Consider the following 16,297-nt stretch of genomic DNA (forward strand, 5'->3'; position numbering starts at 1 on the left):
CAAACAAAATGCCTGAAGCCCAAATATACATGGCAGAAGACAAAAGATTGTGAGCAATTTATCTCACATCACTCAAGCTCTCAATTCAAAACGAACAAAAAATGAAAGCAACAATGAGGGTGTTATGTAGAAAATAATCATTTATTTCATTTTTTTTAAACAACCTACAAAATCCGTTTTTGAGCTTATCAACAATAAACACATGTGAGGTTGTAAAAACATTTCAGTGACGCCAATCATTTTTCCATGGGTTTGTGCGAAGCTGAATTTGCAGGAATCTGCTTTGCTGATGTTTTGATGCCAAGCGCAGGGCCATCAGCTTACTCTCAGCCTTATGGATGGAACCTGATTTTTAAATTTTTTTTTTTACATAAAGAATACACACATAACGCGTAATTGCCAAACTACAAATACAAATCCAATCAACATTTGCTTTGTTTCCTTCTCTCACTTCCCTTCGCCCAACCCAACAACATTCCCCCTCAATTACACGTCAGCACCATGGCTCAGGGAACTCTTAAGAGATTTAAAAAAGCAAGCAAAAACAGTGATACACAGTGCTGGGAATTTCACTGGCACTGCCAGATTTTCCACAAAGTGACCTTTTTTGCAAGGTATTGCTACATTTGACTGCATCAGGAAGTGAGAACACAACCAACTCCTCACCTTCGTTAAAACCCACCTGAGTGTCCTACAAATGCGTGTTTGCAGCCCAAGAGTAAATCGTGAACTAAGACTTTCACTTTTATGGCATGCCACACACCATCCAATTATGTTGGGGGCCTTCTCTTATTTATTAAACTTAAACTGATTCCTCTGCTCTTCAGTAAAAATGAAAGAAATGGAATCTCAAAAAACTGAGAATTACCCGATTGAATCATCATTGACCGATGCCCCGCTGTTGGTACGTTACCTTTTCCCCCTCTGTCACCTCATTTGATTTTGTCGAAAATAATTCCTAATATTTCAATTTTAAAAAGGCACCGTTACACAACAAATCCAACTTCATCAAATGTCCTGGTAATTATTTCAGAGGCAGCAACATCTTGTCCTTGAATTGGTCAAAAGGCATGCGACGTCACGTGCATTTCCCGGAATTTTTTTTCCATAGAATGGAAGTAAAACTTCCTTTTTCATTCATGATCTAATAGAATTCTCAGTTTTTGAAATTGTCTTTTGTTTCACTTTGACCTGAGCCTGATAATCTGACCTGAGCCTGACCTGAGCCTGATGTTGCAGACTGACAATTAATTGTATCGAAAAGTTGATTACCGATTAGTCATGATGCGATCGAGCAATGTCCTGAAAATTCGACTTGGCAATTGAACAATAGTTCACTTTCCATATAATAATGCCTCCTTGTTGGAAAAAAAAAAACCCTAAAATTTATATGAGCTATCAAAATAAAAATCTCTCAAAGCTATCACTGAACAATGATTTGTATTTTGCATCGATCAATTAGTATGGATTTCTTGAATGATCAGAAAACCCTTGAAAGATTGTGCTGAAAATCTGAAAACACGAGTAAAGATTCTTTTCAGGACATTCCTCGCCATTCGTGCCATTGGTATATTGTTCTAAATCAATTGTTGTAAACAAGATCCTACAAAATAACCATTCACAATTTCACCAGAAAGAAATAACAAAACTGAGTACAAAACAGCTATGCTACCATACAGAAGAACAGGAAAAAACAACACACTCAATCACAGCCTCTACGACCATCAGCTGCTTGTTCAAGCAGCAAGGACAAAGCACAATCACTGTTTTCACACAACGCAAAAAAAGTATGATGAACCGAAAAAATTATTTTGGCAAAAGTAAAGTAGGAAGGAAAAAGTGAGGGGCGGAATGGATAATTTACTCACCAAAATATTTCTCAACCTTCAAAATACTTCTCAACCTCAACGTTCAAAAATGGCGCAGCAAGATGCACATAGAAACATCATCAGTGGAAGATGCATCTTCAACGTTCTCGTCTTTACGTGAAATGTGTTGCAGCGCAGCGAAAAGGCTGTGCGAGTTGCTGCAGACCAGCCATCAAATATGTTGGGGGTTACAACTCAATATTTTGGAATCTCAAAAGATGATTGGGCTGCTGGCGATCCGAACCTGATTTTATTCACAACTTTAAAACCTCTACAATTTTCCTTACTCCCAGAGGAAGAGAGAAATGCCGACAGCAAGTGATCATGATGAAAAATATCTCTTCCAATGAGGAGAAAGCACCAGTATAGGTAGATAAAACCAATGACGGGGAGTTCGAGGACATCCCATTATTGTGGCTGGCCTATGCACTTGCTCAATCATACTGTCTGTTGACCATCAATAAGCTGATGGATGCAATCTCAAGCAGCACGCGAGGAAAATAAAGGAATGTCCAGAACGTTTGCTGGGAAAGCGACGAAGCCTTTCTCGTTGTCTCAGTAGTGACAATTATGAGGCAAACCAAATGACAGCCTTGCTCGATGTATATCCACCCTTGGGACACGAGAACTAGTCTTGCTTTTTCCGAATTGGCTCAAACGCGTCTTTGTAAAACACAGATGTCTACACAAGTGTATCATAAGAAAAACCTTTACAAAAAAACAAAAAAAAAATTAGCAAACAGAAGTGAAGAAGAATCAACTAGCTGGGCAGTGATTATAAAGGGCACAGACAAACAATAAATGATTACATTCATATTACCTTAATAACACATAATCAGAATATAAAAAAACTGAAAGCTATGCAATGTTTTTAACCTTGCCTAGGGTAGTGCAATTTAAACAAAAAAAATGCTACTGAAAATAAAAGTTTATGGAAAAAATAAAAAAAACCCAGGCAAAGGAGTGCAGATTCTCCTCCAGAGTAACAAATATCCCTGTGAGAAGAATTGTTGGTTAAAAGGACCTGCTAAAGACAACATCCATCACCCAATGAAGGATGACTAGCCTAGAGGCACCGCAGAGTAAAAAATATAGGAACAGAAGCCAGCAAAAACAAGTTAACCAATGCCATTCATAACACAGGCATACTCAACTCGCCACCTTCCTCAATGACCAATGCCCCCAGTTCCAAGTAGGACTTCATGAAAGTACACAATCCCTTTGCAAATTTCCAAAAGTTGCAAAACTGAAGAAGCATGCATCCGTACAAACAAACCTGAGTGCGCACACTTTCTTGGTACACGTGTGTGCACTCTTATGCACTCACACTTCAGGTCTAGCTTGCAGGTTTCTGAAATGGGGTTATCCCTGACGGAAAGGAAATCTCCGATGATCCCTCAAGAGACCTGATTCGGATGAGGTTTTCATAAGAAATGAGAAACGTTTTTCTTCTTTTTTTTTTAAGGATAAAATTGGTGGAAGTTTTTGAGCAAAAAGAAAGCAAATGTCGAGATTGTTCCCATTTCTCACATTTAAAGTGGTCAGAGTGTTGCACAGGCCGATACAAGCCTAGGATGGGTAGAAAAAGCAGTGGTGGTCATGAATGGGGGGGGGGGGAAACAATGAAAAAAAAATCTTGCTCTGTTGGGTCTAGTATGCTGCAGGCTGCACCAATGGACTCATGACATCTCCCTCATTGCAAATCTCTTGCAATATTGAGTCATTACCCATGATGTCCTTTAGCACTTCCTCAGCTGCTGCCGCATCACCTCTGCATCGTTCTAATAGAAAATCTGCAGCTTCAAACTCAGGGAAATGTAGATCTACCATATTCCCAAGCTCTTCTGTGGGTATCTTGACATCTGAAAAAGGTGCAGCAGCTGCGCCTTGTGATGGAACCATACCATTGCTTCCTCCACCAGTCAAAGTGGCACCAACCTGAGTAGATTTTTCTCCTCCATTCATCTGTGACTGAAGAGTCATGAAGTCAGCAGATGGATCATGAGGAAATGATGGGCTCGTCATGTTAGAGGCAGAAGGCACATATGGCAGCCCAATATTGTCCTCTGATGATCCATAATAGCCAGGCTTGAAAGATAATGGACTGGGACTATGAAGGGAAGATGGACCATCAAGCAATGGCGCACTTTCTAAGAGCTCAGTAAGGTTACGTCGTGCTGTGAATGTGTCCGATGCATTGTTGATGCCCATTCCACGCCCAAAATCACTTGTTGGATTGTCCAGCTTGCTCAAAAGGACACAATCAATTTTATGGCGTGTTGGTGTTATTGTTTGCTGTTGATGCTGCTGTTGGAGTTGTTGCAGATGCAGCTGCTGTAGATGTAGCTGCAACTGTTGCTGATGGACCTGTTGCTGCACTTGCTGTTGATGGTGCTGCTGGTGCATATGCTGTTGCACCTGCTGCTGCTGCTGGTGGTGCACCTGCTGTTGCTGTTTCTGCAACTGCTGCTGCGTATGCACCGGCTTTTGCTGTTGATGGTGGGTCGGCTGCTGTTGTTGTGTCGGCTGCTGCAGTTGTTGGTGCATTGGCTGCTGCAACTGCTGGTGGGTCGGCTGCTGCAGCTGCGTCGGCCGCTGCAGCTGCTGGTGCGTCGGCCGCTGCAGCTGCTGGTGCATCGGCCGCTGCTCTTGTTGCTGGTGCGTCGGCCGCTGCTCTTGTTGCTGGTGCGTCGGCCGCTGCTCTTGTTGCTGGTGCGTCGGCTGCTGCTCTTGTTGCTGGTGCGTCGGCTGCTGCTGCTCTTGTTGCTGGTGCGTCGGCTGCTGCTGCTCTTGTTGCTGGTGCGTCGGCTGCTGCTGCTCTTGTTGCTGGTGCGTCGGCTGCTGCTGTTGCTGGTGTGTCGGCTGTTGTTGCTGGTGTGTCAGCTGCTGCTTCTGTTGTTGGTGCGCTGGTTGCTGCTGCTGCTGGTGCGTATGCTGCTGCTCGTGCATTGCATGCTGTTGTTGCTGTTGCTGCGGCTGCTGTTGCTGGTGCGTCGGTTGCTGCTGCTGCTGTTGATATTGTGATTGCATCATGAGTTGGAGTGGAACAGAGTGGCTTCGAGGGCCTAAACACTCTGAAGCCACCAGAGAGAGATCTCCGTCAGCTTGAGCACACAAGACAGCCTTGTGGACTTCAGGATTATAGGGACTGGCAAGTGCTCCAGTAGAAAGACGTGGCCGTCCTCTTGAAGATGAATTGCTGCCACTGAGAGTGCGCTGCCGTTGAGCCGCAGGGCTGTGTTGGCAGCGATATGTTTGTGTCAGATTGAGGTTTCCTCCACATTTTCCATCAAGTGGTGCAGGCACTGCAAATGCTTCCTGCAGCTCCACAGAGGCAACAACACCATTGTTCATCAATGGAATTTGCTGCTGCTGTTGATGATTATGATTCTGTGTTGGGAGTGTTGTAACAGTATCATGGGGCACTGTGTTGTTGGATACCTGTTCAGAGCCTTGTCTGTATGGCCGCATCTGGCTCTGTGCACTGACAGCGAATGCATGTGATTTGTGAAATTTATTTTCAGTAGGTGGAGGACGTCCCATTGCCATACTGCCATTTGCAAGTCCCAGCCACTCAACTTGCCCTGCAACCTTATTTGGCAATGTTGCAGTCGGTCGCTGCATGGGCTTTGTTGGTCCCAGCACAACATTAACAGCATGACCACCACCACCTGAATGAATGGGTGTGAAAAAGTTGTGCCGGCCGTCAACAGGGCTCGGAGGGATGCTACTACTGCAGCTTGATAATGGAGTGCCAGCGGGAGTCACTTGACAACTGCTTCCACCACAGAGTGGTGATTCTGCAACAGGTGTGGTCATCAACAAGTGAGAGTCGGGGTGTGAACAATTAGGCTGCAGTATCCCATCGACCTCTTGTGTTGGTGAGAGTGTTGCTGAAGGCACTGGTGTACCACCAGCTGCCTCTGAAAATGAGTGATATAACACCAGTGCTGTTTGACCTCCAGCTCCAACGGTAACCGAATGCACCATGGAGCCATGTGGTGAAATGCAATCATCTACCTGGTTTGCCATGCCCAAATGCCCTCCGGCATTCATCTGCATTTCTTCCAGTTTTATGAGCTCTTCCACAATACTCCTGTCATCAACCGAGTCTAAATAGCTACTAGTTGAACCAATCTCTGACAATTGATCCTGTTTCCCAAATGTCCACTGGGTCTGAGCTTGCTCCATCACTGTACCATTGTTATCAGGTGCTTCCCTTCCAAGCTGCTGTTGCTGTTCTTCATGATGTGGTTGCCCTTGTCGTTGCTGCTCTTGAAACCCCTCGGCTTTTATGGGCACTTGTTCTGTTGTATTATCAGAGGCAAGGAGACTTACAACAAACCCGGACTGGGGCGTCTGGGCAGAGGCAGAACTACTGTCATCAGTACATTGATGTTGACTACAAGCAAAATCAAAGGGCAACTGGTTTAAAAATGATCCAGGACCTGAAGAAACATCACTCTGCTTTTCGCAGGAACAGTGAGTTTCTCTGCTGTTTATCTCCTCAATATTCAGGCTGCCCTGGCTGACTACTGCTTCAGCTACAACCTTATGTGGGAGCTCATCTTGTGCATTCACTGAACGTTTGGCTGATGGTTCGTCGTGCGCCACAGTTGTCAAGGGTGCTAGGCGTTTACGTGCGGTTCGTACGCGTGGCTTCTTTGCAGCTGCGCCAATACTTCGTGTCCTAGCAAGTTTAACATTTCCATTTTTCACCACATCACCATTCACAAGGCTGTTTATTCCAACACTTTTGTTTGTTTCCTTAACAAGCCCAATGTTTTCAGGTGAAGATTCAGTTCCTAGTTTTGGAATGCTCTGCTCCAAATTTTCAGGAAAGTTAGACGCGACGAGGACATTTCTTGTACCCCATGGAGCTACCGCGTGGGAAACAACCTCAGAGCACAGCTCTAGTCGGGAACCACCCCCATTCTCACATTTAATCTGTGCCTGTCTGTTTGCTTCTGAACTTTGGCCAAGACATTTTGTTTCTTTTCCTCTTAAAACTTTGCACCGTTCACCTGGTGACTTCCCATCAGCCCCTGGAGTTTGAGATCGAACCTTGTAATGGGACTCAGAGGATAATCTGCAGGCACCACCATTTATAAGAGCTGCAACACCAAGCTTGGAGCCAGCATCCAAAATCCGTACAGGACTCCTCTCCGGTGTTGAGCCAACAGCTACAGCAGCTGCCTTAGACGGCGTCGTCACAATGGAAATGGTGGACACATTGACAAGATTACTACCCACTGCTCCAAGTGGCTTTATAGGACTGCTACCAGCCAGCAACATTGTCGGCGAGGCAATCTGAAGGGAGCCACCAGTACCTGAAGTAAAGAGCTTCGGCAGGATTTGATGGTAGCGTGGTTTTCCACTGCGGTCTGTACAAGGGCTTGTAGCACCAGGGGACTGCAGAACTTTTTGCTGTTGTGGCTGATGTGGTTGCTGTTGCTGATGTTGCTGTGATTGTTGCTGCAACTGCTGTTGTTGTGGCTGCAGTTGTGATTGCTGGACATGTTGCAAATGTTGGGAAGTATTCAGCCTCTTAATGTCCGCAGTGTGCACTGGACTTGCCGATGAAATCAGCTGCTTTGCAGAGCTCACCTGTTAGGTAGGAGTAAAAATAAAGAAGAAATAGATAATCACTTTATGAAGCAGGATATCAAAATGTGTAAAAATGCTTATTTGATGGAACATGTTTTTGCTTCGTTTTTGATATATTTTAAGAAAGTATGTTATGGGACTATAAATTTTAACATAAACACAGGGGAAAAGGGTAAAGTTGGAACAAAGTTTACAGGTTACATCTGGGTTTGAGGGGAAGGGATGGAGGTCTTTAGCTTGGTGTGCACACAGATCACTGTCAATTTAATCAGTGCAGATTTAGTCCTAATCACTTTTGTAAATCGTATTTTTGCTTAAAAAGACCCTTATTATCATGTTAGTAAATGAAGGTTGTGGGAAGCATTTACTACCATAAGTGGAGGAATTGATAAAAGTTTGACAAAGGTGTAGTATGTGGAGCTTCTAACTAAAGCACCTCTATTTAGAATGAGAAAACAGGGTTTGGGGTAAGATGAATAGGAAGAAGAATATGAAGCTAAAGAAGAAGAATATAAAGAAGCTGAAGAATAAGAATAAGAAGATGATTAAACCATTTATTGCCTTTCAAGAAATGTTGTTGAAAGTAATAAGACGTATAAACTTTTCCATAACTTCATGGAACTACTCATGACTGCAACCGTCAGGCACTGTGATTATTCAACCCTTTGGTACATGTAGACGTTTGCATGAAGAACGGGAGACATATCTCAGTGCTGTATTCTCATATTATAACATCTGCAAATAAAATAACTCATACAATAACTATCTCTATTATAATACCAAGCTTGCACACCAAAAGCTCGCCGTCACACGATCCCTATGAAATTGCTGTGGCACTTAGCGGACATGCCGACAATGTTTGGGAAGTCTTGGCATTCCATAGTACCACTTGCATTTTGCACAATGCGTATTTTTGTCATTCCCCGTGTACGGTCTGTCGTCTGCTACCAGCAATGTTGTACTGCTATCCCGTGCATGTGCACGGGTATTGCTAGTTTGTATATAATAGTTACTGATGGAATCTGATTATTACCCTAAGTTTAATTCCCATTTGATAATACTAGTGTGTGCCGGTACGTGCGTGCCCATACGCGCATGGCCGTACGTGCGTGGCCGTACGTGCAAAAGAAAACAAACAGAAAAAAACTTTCAAACCTCATGCCAGAAACAACAACCACACAGGCCGTTCCTTCGCTCTCACGTGCCCGTACGTGCAAAAAAAAAGAAGAAGAATTGTGACGTCAATCGTGACATCATATCACCGTGTGATGTCATTGGTTTGGTAAATAAATGGCCATAACTTGGAAACCACTTCTCAGATTAATATGAAACCTTGAAAAGGCACATCCACAGGGCCCCAGCAATATACATGGCAAGTTTCAATTAGATTGGACCAGTGGTTGTCGAGAAACAGCGGTCGCAGACAGACACACAGAGATTGCTGGAATTATAGATAGATAGTCGGCCTGCCCACCCGTCGTTTTGCTGACGAGTTTAATGAAAAGAGAAAATGTTGAACTTCACAAACATAAATTGCATGTCTCACTGTGATTGTCAATGAGGATGTAAAATGAAGTGAAATGCACGAAAAAAAGGATCGTTATTCTCGCCAGAGGAGAGGGTATTGCATTTGGGACGGTTTTTCTGTCTGTTTGTTTTTCTTTCTAAAGATCGAAAGATCGAAATCTTTAGATTTCGTAAGTATATTGATGACTTCCGTCCTCTGTTTGTGTGTTTGCTTGTTACTTACGAAATCTAAAGATTTCGTAAGTATATTGATGACTTCCGTTTCTGTTTGTTTGTTTGTTTGTTTGTAGGCACGATAACTCGAGAACGGAAGAAGCTACCAATGTCAAATTACACCACGTGATTCAGGAGGCTGATAGCTAGTGCTGATTAGATTTTGGTTAAAATCGGTCAAAGGTCAAGGTCAGTGAGGTCAAACAACCAAAACATTCGATTTTTGATGGTTTGGTACAGAATCATCGTAGAAACTTCTGGTTTGCGTCGCTACCTTCTCAAGAGACAGATTTTATTAGACAAGGTCAGAGGTCAAGTTAACGATTTCGTAAGTACCAGTCTATGACTGCTTGTTTGTGTGTTTGTTTGTAGGCACGATAACTCGAGAACAGAAGAAGCTACCAATGTAAAATTACACCACGTGGTTCAGGAGGGTGATGGCTCGCGCTGATTATATTTTGGTCAAAATCAGTCAAACGTCAAGGTCATAGCGAGGTCAAACATAATTCCGTAAATTCATGTGGAGAAATGGAGTATTTTTGCTTCGCTCGACGTTACGCGTTCGTTTTAACTTCGATTTTAATTTTGTCTTCGGTTTTTGCGATCGCTTAAAACTCGGTTGTCGAAATTCTGGTAAAAAACAAAAAACAAAAAAAAAAAAAACGGATGTTTTGGAGACGTTTTAAGATTGTATTAAAAAATATTTCACTCGACGCGTCACGGGTCGTCACGTGATGCAGTGCGCTCGAGCAGACGCGTCGTTGAGTCAGGTAAAAGTTTTCCATGTGCACGCTGACGGTGTTTTCGATAAAGATGGTGTTTTAAAGTCATTTTTTAATCCCAATAAAGGTTATCGTTGCCTACCTGACTCACTGAGCCGTCGGATTATGTAAAGATTGTTGGTGGATGGCTGAATATTACAGTTTTGTGACTTTGATAAAATAATTGCGTGGAGAAATGGAGATTTTTGCTTCGCTCGACATTACGAGTTTGTTTTAACTTCGATTTTAATTTTGTCTTCGGTTTTTGCGATCGCTTAGGACGCATAAAACTCGGTTGTCGAAATTCTGGTAAAAATCGGATGTTTTGGAGACGTTTTAAGATTGTATAAAAAATATTTCACTCGCGAGTCACGGGTCGTCACGTGGTGCAGTGCACTTGAGCAGAGGCGGCGTTGACCACGTAAAGGTTTTGCATGTGCGCGCTGACGGTGTTTTCGATAAAGATGGTGTTTAAAAGTCATTTTTTTTATCCCAATAAAGGTTATCGTTGCATGCCTGACTCGTTAAGCCGTCGGATTATGTAAAGATTGTTGGTGGATGGCCGAATATTACAGTTTTGTGACTTTGATAAAATAATTGCATGGAGAAATGGAGATTTTTGCTTCGGTCGACGTTACGATTTTTGATGGTTTCGTACAGAATCATCGTAGAAACTTCTGGTTTGCGTCGCTACCTTCTCCAGAGACAGCTTTTATTAGACAAGGTCAGAGGTGAAGTTGACAATTTCATAAGTACCAGTATATGACTGCTTGTTTGTTTATTTGTTTGTCCACACACAATGCGATTAGGTGTATGAATTACATCAGACCCCTACATACCTTGAGACCCCTAGAAACCCTTAAGAACCTGAAGACACTTTAAGACCCCTTATAACCCAAAGACCCTTTAGAACCAACCCTTAAATCCTCAAGACCGTTAACACCTGTTAGACCCTTTAGAACCATGAATAATACCCCTTAGACTCCTTCCTACCCTTTTAGATCATCACACGTTTCAGACCTTTTAATACTATTGAGGCCCTTTTGACCATTATATGGTTTTTAGACATTGTAAGACTCTTTAGACTCCTTCAGACAATTGTGACCATTTAGTCCTTAAATTACACCCTTTAGACCACTTCAACCTTTTAATACCCTTAAGACACTTGAGACCATTTGACCTTTACAACTCGACAATTTTGACCTTTCATTGAGTACATTCTTCCATGTATTTGCCACACAAAATACACCAAAAACAAAACAAGTCCTGGGCGAAGGTCTGCAATCTCCAATTGCTCTTTCTAGTTTATACCATGTAGTTGTTGTTGGTGGTGGTGGTGGTGGTGATGCTGTTGTGTGGCTGTGTTTGTGTGCTCCTGTGTACTTTTATATATATTTTTTATTGCTTTGAGAAGTATTATGTGTAATTTTGTGTGCTTCTACCGTGTCATTCTAAAGCAGTGGTCCCAACCGATCAATCGTGATGGTTTGGTCAATTGCAGTCTTGAACAATCCCTCTTAATAATAATGATAATAAATTAACTTAAAACGTGTGTGTGTGTGTGTGTGTGTGTGTGTGTGTGTGTGTGTGTGTGTGTGTGTGTGTGTGTGTGTGTGTGTGTGTGTGTGTGTGTGTGTGTGTGTGTGTGTGTGTGTGTGTGTGTGTGTGTGTGCGGGTCGCGCCCGCCGGCGTGCGAGCGGCCACGTAACTCGAATCGCGGCACGTCGCCCACCGGACGGACAATTCCGTCGTGACCCTCTCGGACTAACGCCGGGAACTAGTCATGGGTGGGCCTTTCGGCCTCACCACGATCGTGCCAACCGGCCCTCCGCGTGGGATAGGGTTGTTCGCCAAATTCGACCTACCTAAGTACCCACACGGAGGGTAGACCAGGTGATCGCACCTCGCCACAGGTCGACCCCGGACACGGGCCACTGAAGCGACCCGTTCCGTACTATCGGGATAACCGAGCGGTGTTATATCGTCGACCTCGAAGGTTCCGATTAATTATCGGGCGTATTTAGCCCACTACCAACCCTTTACGTGAAGTAATAGTCCGGGAGCCAACCGATCAAAATTAAAAAAAAATTGCCCGGTCTGCTATAAAATTGTGTTGATTTTCATAAAGAGACACCCTTTGAGTATATGAAAACCAATGTTGGCAATGGTGAAACTCTTGCGCAACAACACAGTCAACACTTTTGCGAGCCCCCTCTGATGACAAAATGTTGGCAAAAGCGAAGATGTAGGATGGGGGTATGGGTAATTCATATTGTCCTAAAATCATAACCACTAAACCTATATACACAAATGACCCCTCATATTCAAGAGGAGTTCATTTCCTATATCACAATTGGTGTAGATTTAACCTACCTACAATTGACAAGGTTATATGTCAAACAACAAAAGATTTATGCAACTCAGAAATGCTTGACTATCAATGGGGTCAGGAACAAGAACATACTTTTACATGCCATGGTTTTAAGGAAGATAAAATTAGAAATGGATTAACACAATATTGTGACATGAAACATCCTCTTCAGAGGAAGAGTCACTCTCTGAAACAACTCCACCACATGAACCTCTCTGACCAAGGCATATGCATGTCACTCAGCAAGGCACAGCAGCCTTTTTGCATGAACATCGTTTCAGACATTTGGATAATTTGCACATGCAAGACACAGTTTTGTCTATGTTTGGCTTGGCTGGCTTAGACATGAGAATTGGGACCAGTTTTCCATTGATAAGGGTTCTGCCAAATGTTGTGGCTGGGGGAAGTGCTCGGTCACTGAGATGTGCACGTCTATACAGAAGCAATTGATACAATGCTCTTAAAACAAGGAAGTAAAACGCATCTTCTGTTGCTGGCAGTGACCTAAGGTCTAATTTTGAAGAGACAAACATATGCTGCCTGAGGGTATCCAAACAGCTGAACCCTTTTTGGCCATGCAGAGCAGTCCAGTATACTCTGGCCTCATCAATGACACATTCTGTTGCTGCCATTTCACTATCTCTTCCAAAATCAACAAGGTGGGGAAGGTTTCCTATCAGTCCCAGAGAAACCTGTGCCGCTCTTCTTTTCACAGGAACACAGGCATCATCCCAACTGACTGGAAGAGGGGCCTTGTTGTCCCTCTCTGGAAAGGGAAGGGTGATCGCCAAGACTGCAACAACTACCGAGGGGTGACGCTGCTCTCAGTGCCGGGCAAGGTCTTTGCTCGGATAATTCTTGATAGGGTTCGCCACCATCTGCTTGAGCACCAGCGTCCAGAACAGTCAGGCTTTACACCAAAGAGGTCAACGATTGACCGTATCCTTGCACTTCGTGTCCTCACCGAACGCAGACGAGAGTTTCGGCAGGGGCTGCTTGCAGCCTATGTTGATCTCTGTAAAGCGTTCGATTCAGTGAATCGGGATGTCCTCTGGAGAATTCTTGGTCTTCGTGGGGTGCCACCAAAACTGATCGATCTGATGTCTGAACTCTACTCTGGTACTGAGAGTGCTGTGGAGTGTGGTGGTACCATCTCTGACTTATTTCCAGTTGTTACTGGAGTTCGTCAGGGATGTGTACTTGCCCCCACACTTTTCAGCACTTGTATGGACTGGATTTTAGGGAGGATGTCGGAGAGATAAAGTTGCGGTGCATCGTTTGGCAATGTCAAGATCTCGGACCTTGATTTTGCAGATGATGCAGTCATCTTTGCGGAGACTTTAGACATCCTCTTGGGGGCCCTCGAGGTGCTGAATGAGGAGTCTGAGCCGTTGGGATTACGGATTTCTTGGGTCAAAACTAAGATCCAGGCTTTCGGTGACATCTTGGATGCTGCTGTCCTGTCTGTGTCTGTTTGTGGTGAGGATGTTGAGGTCGTGGATAGATTCACTTACCTTGGCAGTGATATTCATGTCTCCGCAGGTTGTGAGCCGGAGGTCAATAGACGTCTGGGTCGGGCCTGGGGAGTCATGGATTTACTGGATCATGGGGTGTGGCGCTGCCGGTACCTGTGCGGGAGGACGAAAGTCCGAGTCTTCAGGTCCTTGGTACTTCCAGTCTTGCTCTATGGGTGCGAGACTTGGACTTTGACCAAGGATCTGAGACGGAGACTTAATTCCTTTGGTACCAGGTCTCTTTGAAGAATCCTTGGCTATCGCTGGTCGGATTTTGTGTCCAACGAGCGGTTGCTGAGAGAGACTCGGATGAGATTTGTTACCTGCATAGTCCGTGAGCGTCAGCTGCGGCTGTATGGACATGTGGCTCGTTTTCCTGACGCTGATCCTGCTCACCAGATTCTCTCAGCGAGGGAGTCTCATGAGTGGAGGAGGCCAGTGGGCCGACCACGTGCCTCATGGTTGCAGCAGGTTGACCATCATCTCAAGGAGATGGGGATGGGCCTGGCATCTGCCTGGGGGATGGCCAGACGGAGGCCCCTGGAGTACCGGCGGAAAGTGGACGCAGCGACGCGCTGTTCTGGCACATGCTCCCATACCTGACCTGACCTCTTCTTTTCCCCTTCTGAATGAGTAGCTCACTGTGTCACATCCACACAACACATATGTGCACAGAAGTGTGGCTGCGACATCAAGAGGATTTTCTGGTACTTCTTGCTCAACACTTCTACCAGCTCATGAATAGGTAGGTATTGATTCTGCCGTTGTATCCAGAGTTCTTGCAATGTGTTCAAGCAGCAGAAGTGATATATACACAGCATAATTATGTCTGTATCTGTTGCATGCACAACAGCTCAATGGTGATCAGGATATTCCACACAATATGCAAGATGAGCAATAATCCTTGTGTCTGCCTCTTCATGTTCTTCACAAGGTAAGTCCAGAACTGAACTTGATGCTGATGTGATGGAAAGAGTGTGACCTTTGTTTTCCATCATACCACCAAGAATGATGGTCACTCCATCCGGAATAGCTTCAGGACTCTCACAAAGGGAAGTGCCAATGAAGTTCTGAAGATTTCCTTTATTTCTTGGATTCTTCATGAGTAAATTCCAGTCCGGAATTTCTAGACTCTTGGATGGTGAGAATTGTCTTGCCTGGTCTGTCTGGTTTCTCCTCTGCTGCTCATGACCCTTCAAAGTATGGCTATCATCAAAATCATCCTGATCACCAATGATGTTGATACAGTTGCACATTTCAGGTTTGAACTGAAGGAGCTTGCGAAGATACAGCTGGGGAAGTTCACCAAATGTTTTTGCACCCATTTTTTGGTATTTATTTACAAATGCCATTGTGTCTACCAGATAAACTGTGTATAGGTCACTCTTTGGTAATGATGGCAGCTGTAAAACAACATCCTGCTCAGCTTCAGCAATTAGCACTGCCACGAAATCAGACTTGTTGCCTTTGCGCATTACAAACCCCTGTGCTAAGCGTGGATCAACCTCAAACAGGGATGATGGATAGTCTGTCCACTCATGGGAAAATGCAATCTGTCTTGTGACTGGGTCGGCATCTCGATAGAAACACAGCACACGTGTAGTTGCAGTCTCATCTTGATAGATCCTGATTAAACTCTGTTTCCTTGATGGGTTTGATTTCTTCTGTGAGGAGAAAGTTACCAGCTTCAGTGGTTCAATCTTAATAGAGACCACCTCTTCTGCTTTCATAATGGCTTCCATGCCCTTAGCTTGAGCATGGACCAAGTCTTTTGAAGCATCCTTCTCACCAGTTGCTCTATTGAGCAGATCCACTTGGTTGTTACACTGGAATGGGTTTATCATCTGCTGGCATATCACTTTCTTGATCTCCTCAACATGCATATGTTCTTCTGTTGCCTGCTTATGTGTTTCTCCATGATGAGTAGATTCCTGTTGGCCTAGATTAGCCATAGACTTTATGTTCTCTGATACAGCTGTGAGAAATGGTGCTGTCTTCACATATTTATCTCGAGCAGCTGGTGCCTGAGATATGCCTTTGAACAGAGATGTCTTCCCTTCATTGTTGTATGTCTGCTCCAGGGCCATGTCACTCCAAACACCATTGAATTTTCCTTTGGAAGAGTGAACTGTGAAGTACCCAACCTGGATCTAGCAAACCTTAACCGAACTGTGTTCAATAGAGTAAGAAGATTTTGGGGGTAGGGGTAACTTTGGTTGACAAAAATGTTAATTTTCTCTTTAAAAATTGATAGAACTCACTCAAATTTGCTGTTTTAATTAGCCATGGATACCATGTTCATATCACATTAAGAGAAATTAGTATTCTAATGCAGCATCTGCCTATGATAAGAAAAGTTCTAAAGGCCATCTTCAAAAAACGTTATTTTTAAGGCATTTTTCACAAAATTATGTACTTTTACGAGGTTTACTTCCA

The 16,297-nt window shown here is 43.9% G+C and overlaps 1 protein-coding gene across 2 annotated transcripts in view; it reads right to left on the minus strand.

Annotated features, from left to right (window-relative positions):
* Positions 1-122: 122 nt before the first annotated feature.
* LOC147027654 (DNA-binding protein RFX7-like) overlaps positions 123-16,297 on the minus strand; it is a 144,452-nt gene continuing 128,277 nt past the window's right edge. For both annotated transcript variants that reach the window (XM_085877191.1, XM_085877192.1), the window contains one exon: positions 123-7,475. In XM_085877191.1, the coding sequence (XP_085733317.1) occupies positions 3,519-7,475 (3,957 nt within the window). In that variant the 3' untranslated portion in view covers positions 123-3,518. The remainder of the gene's footprint in view (positions 7,476-16,297) is intronic.

Source organism: Eptatretus burgeri, chromosome 4 (genome assembly GCF_056783735.1).
Source record: "Eptatretus burgeri isolate ZD-2024b chromosome 4, Ebu_testis_v1, whole genome shotgun sequence".
NCBI classification, from domain to species: domain Eukaryota; kingdom Metazoa; phylum Chordata; class Myxini; order Myxiniformes; family Myxinidae; genus Eptatretus; species Eptatretus burgeri.